This window comes from Neophocaena asiaeorientalis, unplaced genomic scaffold (assembly GCF_003031525.2).
Source record: "Neophocaena asiaeorientalis asiaeorientalis breed wild unplaced genomic scaffold, Neophocaena_asiaeorientalis_V1.1 scaffold72, whole genome shotgun sequence".
Classification (NCBI taxonomy): domain Eukaryota; kingdom Metazoa; phylum Chordata; class Mammalia; order Artiodactyla; family Phocoenidae; genus Neophocaena; species Neophocaena asiaeorientalis.
In genome coordinates, this window is record NW_020185336.1 from 6,141,124 (window position 1) to 6,157,151 (window position 16,028).

Below are 16,028 nucleotides of genomic sequence, written 5' to 3' on the forward strand. Positions count from 1 at the left end.
GAGAGATTTTGGGGGCTTCTAAATAAGGATAAGAATAATTCAGCACTGTTTTCAATACATGTCTCCTGTAGATGTTCTCCTAAATTGAGTCTCAGGCGAGACTGCCTTATGTCGGGGGTGGGGGTGGGGGGCGATGAGAGAAACCTTCTGAGTCTCTTTGTGTCACACAGGCCTCTCAGGAAGAAATAGCAACAGATATCTGGGGTGTGGGTGAGTGAGTGAGGGGGAGAGAGTAAGCAAGAATGGGTTTATAAAATTCTGGGAGGGAGAATGATAGAGCTCCTGAAAAATAATAATTTTAGGGCAAATGAGAAAAAATAACACAGCATAGCTCATAATAAAGACAGATAACATGTAAGCCATGTTACAGATAACTTGAGAAGGTGGGTAGGTGGATGGATGGATGAATATAGGTAATGCTTAAGAGGTTATTAGTATAAATGGAAAGTGCTTGTGTTGTCTACAGTTTTTTGAGAGTTGAACAGATCAAAGAATTTTATACCTGGAAATTAGAGACCTTATAGGTCATAGAACATTTTTTGGCACAAAACTTTTTTTTTTTTTTTTTTTTTTCGGTCCGGGGGCCTCCCAGCAGTATGTGGGATCTTCCCAGACCAGGGCACGAACCCTTGTCCCCTGCATCGGCAGGCGGACTCTCAACCACTGCGCCACCAGGGAAGCCCCACAAAACATATTTTGAAGCCTCTCTCCAGAAGACAGAATTAAGCTGAAGGAAATATTGCTCTGAATAACATGTTATCGTAGTTATTAAATTTAAAAATTCACTATTCAGTTGCTCTTCTACCTTTCAATTTTTGTCAGTTTTTGGCCAAGAAAAGGTATTTAAATGCTTTTCAGCACTGGAATATATGGTAGTTCAGGACCAAAAAAAAAAAGCTTACAACGGATTGATTGTGACACCCGGCTGGTCAATTATCAGTGTTTACAGAGTTGCGTATAAGACCAGAAAACACACACACACACAGACATAAAATGGGTGAGGATAAGTCAGACCAAAGGGAAGATAGGGGTAAGAGCAGGAAACTTCTTGTTACTGTAGAAATAGCCCTGTATTTCTTAGTTGCCAAAGCAAAAATAAACATACCTATTCCCGTGATTCAGTAATCACAATGTAGAATAAAATCCAAGAAGCAGGAATACCATAACTGTTCCTGGTCCTGAGACCTGAGAAGAATCCTCTTGGGGGTCCAGCGAGACGATGCTGTGTTACTTAGTTTATCCCACCTTCAGAAATATCTGTGTACATATTTATATAATGAAACCCATGGAACCTGTGAAACTCATTTATATACTCTTATACTTACTTGAAAGTAATATAATAAAGGAAATGAAAGAGCCCAGGGTTGCATGCTTACCTGTTATATTTGTTTTTCAGCAAATATTTATGAAACAGCTATGTAGTAGACATCGGGCAAGGCCAGAAAAGGTTATAAACAGTTAACTAAAAATGCAACCATTATGGATTTTTCCTAATAAGGAAATAACAGATAAAATAATACTAATATTACCTGAATAATAGCAATTTCAACTACATGAATATCAAACCTGAGATCTTCTATTTATTGTAATTTATTGACAACAGCAAAATTAAGGAGGGTGTCTTAAATATCCATCAGTAGAAGTTGCATCATTTCAGTGTAGTTGGGTGTTCATTTATGACCTGCTTAAATTGTATTTGGTAGTAAAATATGTATGAGAGTGAGAGAGTGAGTATGTGTGTGCCTGTGTGTACCTTCATAACGGGTTGCATGTTGGCATTAACAACAGATTTCTAAAAAAATTCAAAAATACGTTGAACCTGACTTCTAACCTGGCTGTTGAGTAGCGTTCTCTGCTTTTACTTGGATCAGCCTCTTCTTTTTCTTTCCAACCTGGCTATTTCTCCATTCACTGTCAAAATCAAATTAGGCCTTATTCCAACCCAATTCCAAGTACTCGAAGGAAGCTGCTGCTTGTTTCAGCTTTGACACTTCTGTCTCCTAAAACATCTATTTCTGTAATCCATGGTCTAGTTCACTAGTTTTGTTACCAGGCAATATTTTCGGTATTAATACTGCACACTCACCTTTGGACTACTTCTGAAGTTTCTGTTTGGTCTTGTTGATGCATATATTTGCCTATTTTGACACTTAGTTTCTTCCTGTCTAAATGACTATAGCTTTATAATATCTGCAACTAAATGATAGGGCTGGCCCCTCTTCTCTGCAACCTCCAAACAGGGCTTTTCTTTTTCAAAATATTCTTCCTCATTTAAAATTAATTTGATGGGCTTCCCTGGTGGCGCAGTGGTTGAGAGTCCGCCTGCCGATGCAGGGGACCACGGGTTCGTGCCCCGGTCCGGGAAGATCCCACATGCCGCGGAGTGGCTGGGCCCGTGAGCCGTGGCCGCTGAGCCTGCGCGTCCGGAGCCTGTGCTCCGCGACGGGAGAGGCCACAACAGTGAGAGGCCCGCGTACCGCAAAAAAAAAACAAATAAATTAAGAAAATAAAATTAATTTGATAATAGGTTTGAATTCCAAGGAAATCTCTGTTGGTCTTTTTGCCTGGTACCCTGATCTTTTTAGCGCGCTAAATGGAATTGGACCGTTTCTCAGTAACTTAAGAGTTATAGTGACAGATCAGTGGCTGCCTGGTTTAACACAGTGATGCTTATGGGTCAGTGAAGTTCATGGAGCTGTTTGCTCATATGCTGCTTTAAGGCCTGTTCTTTGTATAGTTTTCCTCTTTTCTTGATTGCTATTCATTTTCACTAATAATTAGCATATGGATACCATCCATGTGATTATTTTGTAGCAGCCCTACCCTCAACCCGACCCTTTTTCCCCATTATTTCTTGCTTTTGATTTGTCGTGGCCAGGCAGAATAGCTGACCAGCTTATTTTAAATGTTTGAAAAGCTGTGGATAAATAAGCTTTGAACCAGGACCTCTCTTAGGAGGTTATTTATTTATTTGTTTTATTATGTTTTGTTTTTAGACTTTAGGACATGAACTGCTGAAACAGCTATTTCGGGTTTCTGGAGCCATCCCCCCCCTTTATTTATTTTGAAGAGATCATGAGCTCTATTTTAGATAAATAATGATATTTTTAACCAAGTTTGAACATTTAGATTATTTTATATTTGGGGTATCCAGTGGTTGTACTTAACTTATTTGAAAAATAAAATGTAGTCTACAGAATAAACATACACTTGTAAACTCTGTAGGATAGCACCATCTTTCTTACCAAATTATTAAAAATGCTACTTCTCTGAAGTTGATTTTCTTTTTCCTTTTTTTTTTTTTTAAATCTTGGTATAACTCAGATGTCTTTTTTTTTCTGCCAGTAAGTACAGGACACCTGAGAAAAAGGTCTGGAAAAGGAAAAAAACTGTTTTTGTTTCTTCCTTTTTTTTTTAAACTTTGAAGGGAAAGTTGCCTAGCCCGTGATAGATGGGGAAGGACAGCTCGAGGAGGATGTTGCATTGCGGCTGTAAAGCTTGAGACATGTCAGAACGTCAGGGCTTTCATTTCTGCTGCCTGCATCAGAGACCAAATGGAGTCATCCTTTTCCTCTATGTAATCATAAAATAATGGCTTAAACACTAAGTGTGTTTTGCATTTCAGGTTATGGTTTTGTCGACTTTGACAGTCCTGCAGCAGCTCAGAAGGCTGTGTCTGCCCTGAAGGCAAGTGGGGTTCAAGCTCAAATGGCAAAGGTGAGTTGAGAGCCAGTACTCACTTCTGTGGTCTCTGGCTTTGGTTCTGAAGCTAGATACGTGGCTTTTCCTGTCACCATCCAAGTTCTTCCTTCCATCCCAGTGAGCCACAGTTACCTGTGGACACTTGTCCCATGCCTTCGCATCCTCAATGGTAGCTATTTTGCCAAAGACTGTTCCTCATAAATTTATATGTGAAGAAGGGTTTTAGAACTGTATAAAATTTTACATAGCAGATTATGTAACCCCCTAAGTAAATGGAGAAATAGCACCAGATTTTCTCAGGTAAGTGGGTACTTGTGGGCTGAAGCTCTGTACTGTATTTTTTAAAATAATTTTTAAATGTCAATGCTTAAGGAATTAATACATTTTAGAAACACTTCCGAAGGTAATTGTGTATAGAATGTCATATTATGAAAGAATAACAAAATACAATCACATATGTATGCGTTGTACAAATATACTAGTAGTTTTAATGCAATGTAAGCTACAGATACTATTTCCTCTGTGTAAAAGTCAGTGATTTTTAGACATTGGTTATTTATGGATTATAAATCTTCTCTTTAGTAGTTCTGCAGTAGCTTTATTCAGGACTTGTTTTGATGAACTCTTAATCACTGAAGTGATATTTATGCTCCAGTCTTATTGCCTAAATGTAAACTTGGGTTATATCATACCTAGTGCCTAAAGTACATTTATTAAGATACTCATACAATTATGTACATATTTTTTTATTTGTGGTTTTTGAATTGCTACAGAACATATTTTCAAGTTTGAAACTTGACAGTTTGATATCTTGTATATTCTTTTCAAAAGATCGGTAATTTTATATTATCTAGTGTCTTGAAGTACGGAGGAAAGTAATTTTGTGCTGTCCTCTGCTGCTTCTGAAGAGTAGCATGTGGTCATTCCCTGAAGGGTATTCCCATTTCCATAAGGAAAGAAGATTTATGGAAGTTAAAGAACCCTGGTTGAGATAAGTTACCTGCTAAGACCTTAAAGCTGTTGAAGGACATATATGCAGCTACCAGGATAGAGATTTACCTTGATTAAAAGATCAGCATGGGGCTTCCCTAGTGGCGCAGGGGTTGAGAGTCCGCCTGCCGATGCAGGGGACACGGGTTCGTGCCCCGGTCCGGGAAGATCCCACATGCCGCGGAGCGGCTGGGCCCGTGAGCCATGGCCGCTGAGCCTGCGCGTCCGGAGCCTGTGCTCCGCAACGGGAGAGGCCACACAGTGAGAGGCCCAGTACCGCAAAAAAAAAAAAAGCATGAATAAAGATTTCAGGAATTGATAAAAGGGATCACCTTTCTAAAGTAATCCTTGACTTTTAATATTTTTAGACCTTTGGATTGAGTTGGACTTATTTCAGATGTTTTTAAACTCCAGAGGAAGAAGCTAAAATAAACAAACTGTAAATACTAAACCATGATTTTTAGATTACTTGTCCATAATATACAGCAGTTTCCTGTGGTATTGTTGAAAGACGGTGATTATGAGGCTTGAAATATATTTAATTGTGAGTATGCAATACCTAAGTTGTATATGATTTACAGAATGTTTAATACGCCTATGTAAACAATGGGTAACCATACATTTTCTAAGCAGGACTTTTAAGGCACAATTGGAAAAGGGCTCTATTTTTCCCTCTGTTCTGTCCATTTCCTCTACTCTGTGAAGCTCCTGTTTCTTCTTCTCATGGATAAAATCTAGGGCAGGTCCCATGACTTTTCTGGCTACTCTCGTAATTTTGAAAAGTTCCTTCAGTTGCTTCTTTCATTTCAGGTCTTTCTGGTTAATTTTTTTCAGTAGAATGCCCCTTAATTGTTTTCATATCCAAATTTCAGGGAACATAATTGTCTTTCAGTACATTTTCAGCCTTTCTATATGTATTTACACCAATCTCAGTACAATATTTTAAGCAAGATGTTTAAGGGGGAAATCTCAGGTTATATTCCAAATACAGTTTGTAAATGTCAGAATTGTGTAGAGGTTTCGAAAACTCTGCTGAGAGTCAGCAAAAAGGGATATGTGTCTTGGATGCCGCTGGTGCTAAGAGAAATGACGACTTACAAAGCAGTTGTCTGCTAACAACCATATGGATAATTTGGTGATCAAGAAGTGATATTTTAGGGCTTCCCTGGTGGCGCAGTCGTTGAGAGTCCGCCTGCCGATGCAGGGGACATGGGTTCGTGCCCCGGTCCGGGAGGATCCCACGTGCCATGGCCTCTGGGCCTGCGCATCTGGAGCCTGGGCTCCGCGACAGGAGAGGCCACAGTAGTGAGAGGCCCGCGTACCGCAAAAAAACAAAAACAAAGTGGTATTTTAAAAGTTTATATCCCAATATAACCATGTATTACGTGTATACAGACACACGTACAGATGTGTAACAAATGTATTTAGTTGCATTTTAGGAAATTGGGGGTTGTGATTAATGGTAATACATTATATACTTCTTACTTGAAATAATATGAAATAGGCTCCTGGTTAACATTTTGATGCTGAATGTCTGATTTTTTTTTTTAAGAACACATTTCCAATGCTAAGTGTGTGATACCTATAATTAAAATGTCCAATCCTGTTTATTTGACAAAATTTTGAGTGCCGTATAATATTAAAACTTCTCCCTTCCCCCAGCTCTGGTCTGCTCTAAGTAGTAAGCTTGTCCTGGGATGGGAGCGTGGTTAGTTTCTTTCCTATTTCCCAAATGTGTGTCTTTCCCACTCTTCCATAGCTAGCTGTGGTTTCTAACCCCTCCAAGGTTGGAGCAGTGGCAAAGGATGGGAAAGTTTCTTGACCTGACAATTACGTGATATGGTGTTGATTTCTCTGGGCAGACAGAGAACTGATGCTTTCCTTAGTAGTATGCTTTGCTCTCTCCCCTGTAGTTCCTACAAGCTAGAGAAGACGTGTCCTCAGGCTGTTAGCCTCAGCTCCTGAGAATCTAAGGGTCAGCCTTCAGCCCCTTTCTTCTAGGACCTTCTTATTCTTCAAGACAGCCTTCCTGGAAGGCTCTAACACAACCCTGGGCCAACTCTACCTGTGTGGCCCACATTGATGTGTTTGCCAGCTGTCTGTGGGAGACTAGTTACCTCCCAATTGCACTTATAGGCCCCTTCAACCAGCCTTTGCCTTTTAGATTCCTCAGGCGTAAGTCAGACATTGATTCATTGTATCCACCGAGCTCCAAAGGTCACAGACCATGCCTCCTGAGGGGTCTGTTGAAGCCCCTCTTGCTGGACTGGCAGTGATGGGGGAAGCAGCCCCTGTGGTGGGACTCAGAACACATCAGCGGTTCTCTCCACACGTGTGTTCATTCCACCCTCTCCAGTCCCTCCCCCAGGCAGACGAGAGGTGGGTGGTCAGCTGAGCCTCTCAAGCCAGATCTCAGCCACTCCTATGCAGACTTTGTGTAGGTGGTCTGGTTTCTTACTCTGGAACGTGGGCATGCCTGAAACCCATTTTTTGGTGACTTCTGCTGAAACAAAGTTAGGAAGAGGGCTATTTTAACAACGTGCTCCAGGTAATACAGAGGCCTTTTTTAGAGCGGCCCCGTGAGCACTTACCTAGGCATCTTTTCAGTGCCAGTGATATTGAGTAGCATAATATATTAAATATATCCTGTCTGAAGAAGTCTTTACAATGCATTTAGTCAGAACCGGACTGGGCATAGATTGGCACTGTACGTTGTGTCAACAGTGCACTTTGAATGCCAGCTTTCCCGTGGACTGATAATGAGCACTGTTCAAAGACCTCCTTAGGTGGCTTGGACTGTAAATTGCCTAGGAAAAGTGATCCCTTCCTACATCATCTGTAGGGAGGGAACAATGCACGGGTTCAGAGATGCTGGCAGTGTGCCAACATTCTGCACGATGTGAATTTCTTCGGGTCTCTGTAGGATGACTGAGTTTCCTGGACCTGATTTCTTTTTTATTACATCATTAAAGTTACAAAAGGTATTTTAAATGCTAGAGGGTCCATTGTTCTGTGTCACGGAACCATGGGTTTGAGTATCAGGAGTTGACTTATTATCCCCTTTATGCTGACTGGATAAAGGAGCATCTGGCATGTACCTTTTGTGGAGACAGTTTATAAAAGTTTAGGTCTGGCTCCGATGTTTGGGTGATAAGGGACCTGTCACTGTCCACTTTCCTCTAGTGAATTAATCTGGACACTATAAAGTTTTGAAAATTCACATTGCCACATATTAAAGGCTTGCTTTCTTACATAATCAGAAAAAATTAAGAGACATTCCACTAGGCGAGTCTGGGGAGTGGGGGAGAGTATAATATTGTTTGACACTTTGACCATCTGAGTTGAAAAAGAACTCCACAAATATTTAAAACTGAACTATAAAGCTACAATTGGAGAGCGTTGGACAACAATGGTTGTTTCTTATTCGTGTTTTAATTTCAGTGCCTTGCTTGGTACTTGGCCTATGGTAGATATCAAATGTTTGTTTTATTGATGATCAAAGAAGCCAATTAAGCAAGAGAAAAACTTCCCACTTTGGGCAGATATGGAGAGATAGCAATGGGACATTTAAAAATTATATTTATTGAGTCTATCGAGTACCCTGATGAAATTTACCAAAGGTTTTCCAAAAGGCTCAAGGTTAAACTTGAGCCACGTATGTTAAACTTGGCATTTGTTTCAGATGTGTGCATTTTTCAAAATAAAAGACTCAATCTATGAAAAGAAGAAAAAAACCTCAGATAACGAGCTGAAAAGATATAAAACTCAAGCCAACATTGGTGATATCTGTTAATAGAGTGACTTCTGTAGGCCTTTCCGCAATACCTCTTCAGACCTGCTGGGGGTCGTCGGATCGCCCTGTGTTATTTGCCTAGCGGTATGCTCGCACTTTTCTCAGTAAATAGGCAGTCAAAGGAGCAGGAATTTAATCGCCCTTCCATACAGAAGTCTACCATGCTTCAAGCAGTTTGCATTCACATGCCCATAAGCAGCTATCTGCTGGTTGGTGAACCTACTCAGTACAAGAGAAAACAGATGTCTGGTCTTCCTGCCAGGTCCCTTTGTTGAATTTTAGGAACCATTCCACACGCATAGGGAGGTTTTTGTTAATTTCTTTCAGATGATGACTGAGTGCTTTACACCATGAGGGACCTCCAAGCCCCACTTTTCTACTCAAGTGAACATTAGTGGCCATTTATCCCTCTCATGGCCAATGTGGGATCCAAGTGTTCTACCTGTTAAAGAAGCCATTGAACACTTTCCATCCCTAGGGATATAAAGAGGCCTGTTAGCTCCATTTTTATCTCTGACCACCCATGATTTACAGAAAAATTGTTTTTTGACATAGCATTGTATGTAATAAAACAGAGTTACGGTTGTCCCTGATTTTAAAGGGGCGAAATTACCCTTATTCAAGAACCACTCTCACGTAGTACAAGTACCGTATGTTCTGTTTACTAGGAATGTATGGTGATTAGAATGCATGGACCCTTTGGTGATCAGATATTCTTGTGGCCATTGCTGCCAGCTTGGAGTTACTTCTCTTTTTTGTTTGTTTGTTTTTTTTTTTTACTTGCAACTTTGTATGCAATGTGTGCAGGATCAGTTGACCATTTGAAAAGAAGGATAAATAATGTTAGCCCTAGAGGTCATTCCAAATGAAGAGAGCTAGTTGACTGTTTGCTATTGAAAAAAAATGCGTTAAAATCACAGGAAATATCTACCTGTATTTAGTCTATCTTATCTCACTATTCATCATAGAGTGGGTTAGCTCAATTTCCTGATTCTGATTTAGCACTTTTTATTATTTTTTTTCTTCATTGGTAAACATTCAAGTTGAATTAACATTTTAAAGAATAACTTTTTTTTTTTTTTTTGCTGCATTGGGTCTTCATGCAGGCTTTCTCTAGTTGTGGCGAGCGGGGGCTACTCTTCATTGCGGTGCGCGGGCTCCTCATTGCAGTGGCTTCTCTTGTGGAGCACATCGTCTAGGCACAGGGGCTTCAGTAGTTGTGGCACACGGGCTTAGTTGCTTCTCAGCATGTGGGATCTTCCCGGACCAGGGCTCGAACCCGTGTCCTCTGCATTGGCAGGCAGATTATTAACCACTGTGCCACCAGGGAAGACCCAAGAATAACATTTTTATTAATAGTTTAATAGCAACTAAACCACAGATTTAGAAAGTACTTAGTTACCTACATTGTCAGCCCTTTCGAAAATACTTCACAGATGACAAAGTCTATGAACATTCTTAAATATTCTTAAATGTTAGTCATTTAGATTTTAATAATTGTAACTCAAAAGGAAAGCTCATGGGCTTCCCTGGTGGCGCAGTGGTTGAGAATCTGCCTGCCAATGCAGGGGACACGGGTTCGAGCCCTGGTCTGGGAAGATGCCACATGCTGCGGAGCAACTAAGCCCGGGCGCCACAACTACTGAAGCCCATGAGCCTAGAGCCCGCGCTCCGCAACAGGAGAAGCCACCGTAATGAGAAGCCTGCGCACCGCAACAAAGAGTAGCCCCCGCTCCCTGCAACTAGAGAAAGCCCATGCGCAGCAACAAAGACTCAACGCAGCCAAAAATAAAATAAATAAATTTATTTTAAAAAAAAGAAAGCTCACAATATTTATGATACATGTTCCTTACGTAACATTTTTTATGCCACATCTTTGTCCAAGGTGTGTTTTAATGCTCTTTAATTAGGGAGTTCCCAGCTTTATTCTGAATCTGACTAAGCATGATTCAGAAATCTTTCTAATAAGATAGACTTGATCACATCACTCCCTTGCTTCTGTGCCTCCGGAGGCTGCAGATTTTTTAGGGCGTGGCTTTCTAGCTGCAGCACAGGGACAAGGCTCCCCCTTCCTCCTCCTCCCCTCACCCAACAAAGTATAACGCCTGAAATCACAGGATAAACATGGCTTATCTTAAGACTGCAGTGTCAGTATGACTCGAAAGTATTAATTCAGAAATACTGTTTCCATGTGAAACAAACTCAAATAGTTAGGGAGTAGATTGCAACATTTACGTGATACATTTTTTTTTTTTTAGATAAAAGCCTTCAAGGAAATGTTGCAGCTCTGGCAAGGCTACTTTATCCTTTGCCCACACACTCTTCAGGATACATAGTCATTCTCTTTCGTGCTAGCATTGCTTAAGTGGAAAAGTTTAAGCGGTGATAACTGACAAAAAAAGTCATACTCCTTGGATAGCTTTTCACAATCTGGTTTTCAGCCTCATGCCTTATGCTTGTTTCTCAAGTCTCAACTCAATGTCATGCCCTCTGTAAAGTGTTCCCTAATAAAGACAAGCTCCCCTATCTGTCCTCCCATTGTGATTTGTATACATCTCTGTTACAGCATTCATTACATGTGTTTTTATCTCCCCAACTCAACTATAAACGGCTAGAAGACAGACCTGGAGTCACAATTATTGTCTAAGAGGGTCTGGGATGTACAGGATGCACTATAAATGTCATTGGACTGTATTAGGCTACAGGACCCCTCAGTGTACCCACCTTCAGAGAGATATAACCCTATCTGTGTTCACCAACTAAGGACCAGACTTCCACAGGAACAAATACTGTCTTGTGCACTCCAGGAAAGCTTCAGGGACTTGGGAGGTTAGAGCCAACATGAGATAGTTCATTGAGGAGCTGTGGATTAATTGGGTGAAGTCAGGGAAGGTAGTGAATAAAGTGGAAATAAGGAATTAAAATCTTAGCTTGTAATCCACCTGAGAAGAAATTGAAAAATTTAATACCAAAGACCATTTTGTTTTTCCCTTTATTCTGAAGCATTTTATCTGTTACTGTCATGCATTTATTAAATCGCTTTACAGTTTTTGTACATTAAAGATATGCTTTATGTAATTTTCAGTGGGAGGTTTTGCCCGGCACAAGGTAATCAGTGGTACCACACTGACTTTATCTACTTTCAGACAGAAGCAAAGGTAGTTGCCATTTTTGTTTAGTCTGTCAAGGGTTAGTGAAGTTAAGTTTCTGGCTTGCTACTGAGCACTTGAAATTTTTAAATGTTTTTCCTGGACACAACCGCACTGACACCCCTGAGAGTCTGGGCCACCCAGGTTGGGAGCTTCTGCTCCATACCTTTGGGACTGGCCTGGTAACAGGCTGCCTTCTGTCAGAACCGGGAAGTCATAGGGACAGTACTTTCTGCCCATAGTTTCTCAGTCTTCGGTAACTTTAATTCTTGGGACTACCAGGGTATTTGCCATTCCCTAGGATACCAGATTGTTGTTTTAAATCTTAAAGGTCAGTTACTTTTACTTGCAGATCATCTGAAAGGAAAGGTTTTATTTCAGGTTTAATTAATGCCAGGATACATTTGAAAGTAGAGACTTCGTACAAGTATGCGTATGTTTCACATATATTTTTAAAGTACTGTGCATTTTGGAAATTTAAATATAATGAGTGTGCTGTTCTATTGCCTAAGGCTAAGACATCGGTTAATGACTTTGCTAATAGAAAGAAAAATCATAAACTTGCATAGTTCAATATGTAAAGATACAAGTGGTAGTAAGATCAAAGGAAAGCCCGTTTTCAAGTTAAGATCATCCTGATCTCACAGTTGCCGAGATGAGTTTTTACTTGGTCAGAAAATATTCCAGATAGCATATAAGCTTATTTCCTGATGATTTAACACCAGACTCAGTAAATATACATAGCTGTTACTGGTTCTCAGAAAACTCAGTTGCTATCTTTGGTTTCAGCTGATTTTACCTCAGCAGTGCAAAGGTGGGTGGGAAATGATCTAACTGCTGCTTTTCGAACTTTCATATGCATTTGTACTGCCTGGAGATCTTATTAAAATGCAGTTTCTGATTCTGTAGGTCTGGGATGGGGCCTGGCATTCTACATTTCTAGTAAGCTTGCAGGTAATTCCATCCCTGCTGGCCCCTGGATCACTCTTAGAGTAGCAAAGATTTAGCAAAACTCCCTTCCCCCATCTACATTTGAGTTCAGCTTTATCCAGATTCTAAAACTTGTACTGCCTTGAGTCTGTCATTTTGTATGACTTTGTGGGGTTTTGTTTTTGTTAATTTAGGAAGTTCTCTATTTCCCATTGGTGATCACAACTCAGAGGTAGTAATGACTCTGCTGTAGAGCAAAAGAAGGGAATTTGGGCAAAATCCCACTGGACTTTAGTTGACTTAGTCCAGAATCCGTCGTGTGTTTCTGGATTGAATTATTAGCAGTGACAGCCATTTGTGCAATAGTTTGCCCAAAATGGGCTCCTAAAAACAGTAGCGGAGGAGAGGTTAGTTATTTCTGTAGAACACTACAAACAGCTGAGAGTTTTGCTTCCATGAGGGCATCCTCTCCAACCCAGCGACTCCTGCCAGCGCTTCTGCTTCCAAACCTGCCAAGAATGGTTTGGTGGGACCGTGTCTGACCTGCACAGATTGTCCAAGCTTCAGACACTGTTTTCAAGTGTTCATGGTGACTCGGGTGTTCTGTAGTTCCCATGATCTCACTTGCTAGTACTTTCAAAGGAACTGAGCTAAGAGAGTGGCCAAGGAAAAGTGTGTTCACATATCTCACCTTCTGCTGGAAATTAATAGACAGTTCTCTGTTCGGTTTTAGCAACAGGAACAAGATCCTACCAACTTGTATATTTCTAATTTGCCACTGTCCATGGATGAGCAAGAACTTGAAAATATGCTGAAACCATTTGGACAAGTTATTTCTACAAGGATACTACGCGATTCCAGTGGGACAAGTCGTGGTGTTGGCTTTGCTAGGTAAGCACACTGCCTGTCTTCTGTCAACAACAGTAGCTCTGCTATATCTCCTGGAAAATAAAAATTGAGCAAGGAGAGAGAATTTAAGCCAGGGTTCCAGGAGCCAGTTGTACCATGAACTTAAATTATGCATAAAAAATCGTTTGCGTTTTTCCAAATCTTTTGGAAGCTCATTAGGATTCTTGAACCTGAAGACACTAAATATTTGGTGACCTAGGGGAAGGAAATACCACATGAACAGCAGTTCTGCAAGTATGTTTCCTTAATAATTTGACTAATTAGATCAAGATGCCTAAACTTCTTAAAAACAACAATCTCAGGCTCCTAAATTTTGTAAATAAATTGGTATTTTTGTCTCACTAGATGGAACTTTGGTTCATCATCAATAAGGCCAGTGAATTAGATGTTTAAGTGAAATATTTCAAACGCTCAGAAAAGTACAACAGACACCTGTCTAACCCCCCCAAGTGTTACACAAATTGTAACATTTTACAGTTTTTGCCTAGATTTTTTTTTTTTAAGAAGTAAAATGTTGCAGATATCTAAACTACCCTCATTCCTTCCATCTTATTTTTATCCCTTCCTCCCCAGAAAGGGTACTTCCGTGTAATGGTTAGTTTGCTTCCTTTAAAAACCTTAAACAAAAGAAGCTTTGGTTTTTGACGTAGTTGCAATCTGAAAGCCTGCGTACAAAAACTGATTTTACATCATTTAGCAACCTATTAATACTGTGCAGTAACCGATAACGTCTACACATCTTAAGGTATTGACTTTGGTTTTGGAGGGGAAATTGCTGACGTTTTACTTTCCTATACATTATCCTATTTGATGACAATCGCACCTACCTCAGGCCTGTGAGACCAACAAAGCAAGCACTTTTCACTCTTTCACATATAGGAAAATTGAGTTAAAGAAAGGACTTTACCATTGTCCCAGGGCTGCCAAGCAATGAAGCAAGGTCTAGTACCTGGTTCTTCTGGCTTTCAGTCCATTACTCTTTCTGTTAGGCCAGACGATTTTATAATAAAACGAAGGTATTCTACAGGTGGAAAGTCACCAAGGCCAGCATCCCCAGTGTGCACTTCATGGGTTAAGAGGACCCAGGTGAAACAGTGTAAGGCCCAGCGCCATCTGAAAATCGTCCCTCTGTGGGTGTTCCTCTGAAAGCAGATCAAGGACTTTCATTTCTGTATCCAAAGATAGAACCCAATTAAATTCTATTGCTTTTAAAAACTATTAAAAACCACCCATTAAAACCAAGGTGCAACTCTTCTGGGCAGTCCAGGAGTGTAGTGCATTTTGAGCAGATTATTCAGTGTTTTTTCCATTAAAGAAAAATAAATCAAAATGATTTAATTCCCCTGAAAGGTTTCTCAGGCGTTCTTAGCCACCTGCAGATGTGGAATAAGTTGTTAGGCTCCATCCTTTAATTCCTCCTCTAAAGCCAAGATGACAAAGAAGGTACATAATTGACTTCACTAATTTAATTTTAAACTTCAAGCTAATGAGAAAAACCGGTAAGGCACATCCTCTGATTAACACCGGTTCTTATCATGACTTTTGAGTCTGTCATTTTTTTGAATATGTAAAAGGAAAGACCATCTTTAAAATGACCAATATCCCAGCAGCACTAAATACACTAGTATTTTAAACTGGCATTTTTTATTTTTAATTCACTATCATGACTAACAAAGCTATTGTGTATTGATTATCAGTTTTTCTACAAGTGGGAAAAAATTATACATTTCCTATGCTTGATATTAAATACTCTTTGTGTGATTTATTTCTTTTATGATTCTGTGAATGTACTGTGTGGTTATCAAGTTTTTATTTTACTATGGAAGCACACAAACAACAGTTAAATAAAAGATAGAATAAACCCACTTTTTCCTATCATTCACATTTTTGTTAGTTTTCATTTGTATCCAATAAACCTATAGGATTGTATTCATGTGTACAGGACAAAATGAAAACTAAGATATCTCTGACTATTTACCTGTTTTATTTTTACGTATAAATAGGATGGAATCAACAGAAAAGTGCGAAGCCGTTATTGGTCATTTTAATGGAAAATTCATTAAGACACCACCCGGAGTTTCTGGTATGTTGTTTGTCTAAAATTGTATCAGTAGTCTTTTGTTTAGGATGTGGTGCCTCTTATATCAAGAACAAAACCCTCCTCATTTAGCTCTTTAAAATTTATTTCTTTGGATCTACAAATAAGACTTCAAAATTCACTTCTCCCAACTGTTTAAATATGAATGGAAGCATAGAGAAACAAACTTATGGTTACGGGGTGGGAGGGGGCATAAATTGGGAGACTGGGACTGACATATACACACTACTATATATAAAATAGATAACTAGTAAGGACGTACTCTATAGCACAGGGAACTCTTCTCAATACCCTGTAATGACCTATATGGGAAGAGAATCTAAAAAATAGTGGATATATGTATATCTATAACTAATACAATTTTCTGTACAGCAGACACTAACACAGCATTGTAAAGCAACTATACTCTAATAAAAAATTCTTTTAAAATTCAAAAAAAAATGAAACGTAAGCTTAG

At 39.7% G+C, this 16,028-nt stretch overlaps 1 protein-coding gene across 4 annotated transcripts in view; it reads left to right on the forward strand.

The window, feature by feature from the left end:
- RBMS1 (RNA binding motif single stranded interacting protein 1) overlaps nt 1-16,028 on the forward strand; it is a 131,459-nt gene that overhangs the window by 89,920 nt on the left and 25,511 nt on the right. For all 4 annotated transcript variants that reach the window (XM_024735880.1, XM_024735881.1, XM_024735877.1 and 1 more), the window contains exons 4-6: nt 3,626-3,717; nt 13,298-13,455; nt 15,477-15,556. In XM_024735880.1, the coding sequence (XP_024591648.1) occupies nt 3,626-3,717; nt 13,298-13,455; nt 15,477-15,556 (330 nt within the window). The remainder of the gene's footprint in view (nt 1-3,625; nt 3,718-13,297; nt 13,456-15,476; nt 15,557-16,028) is intronic.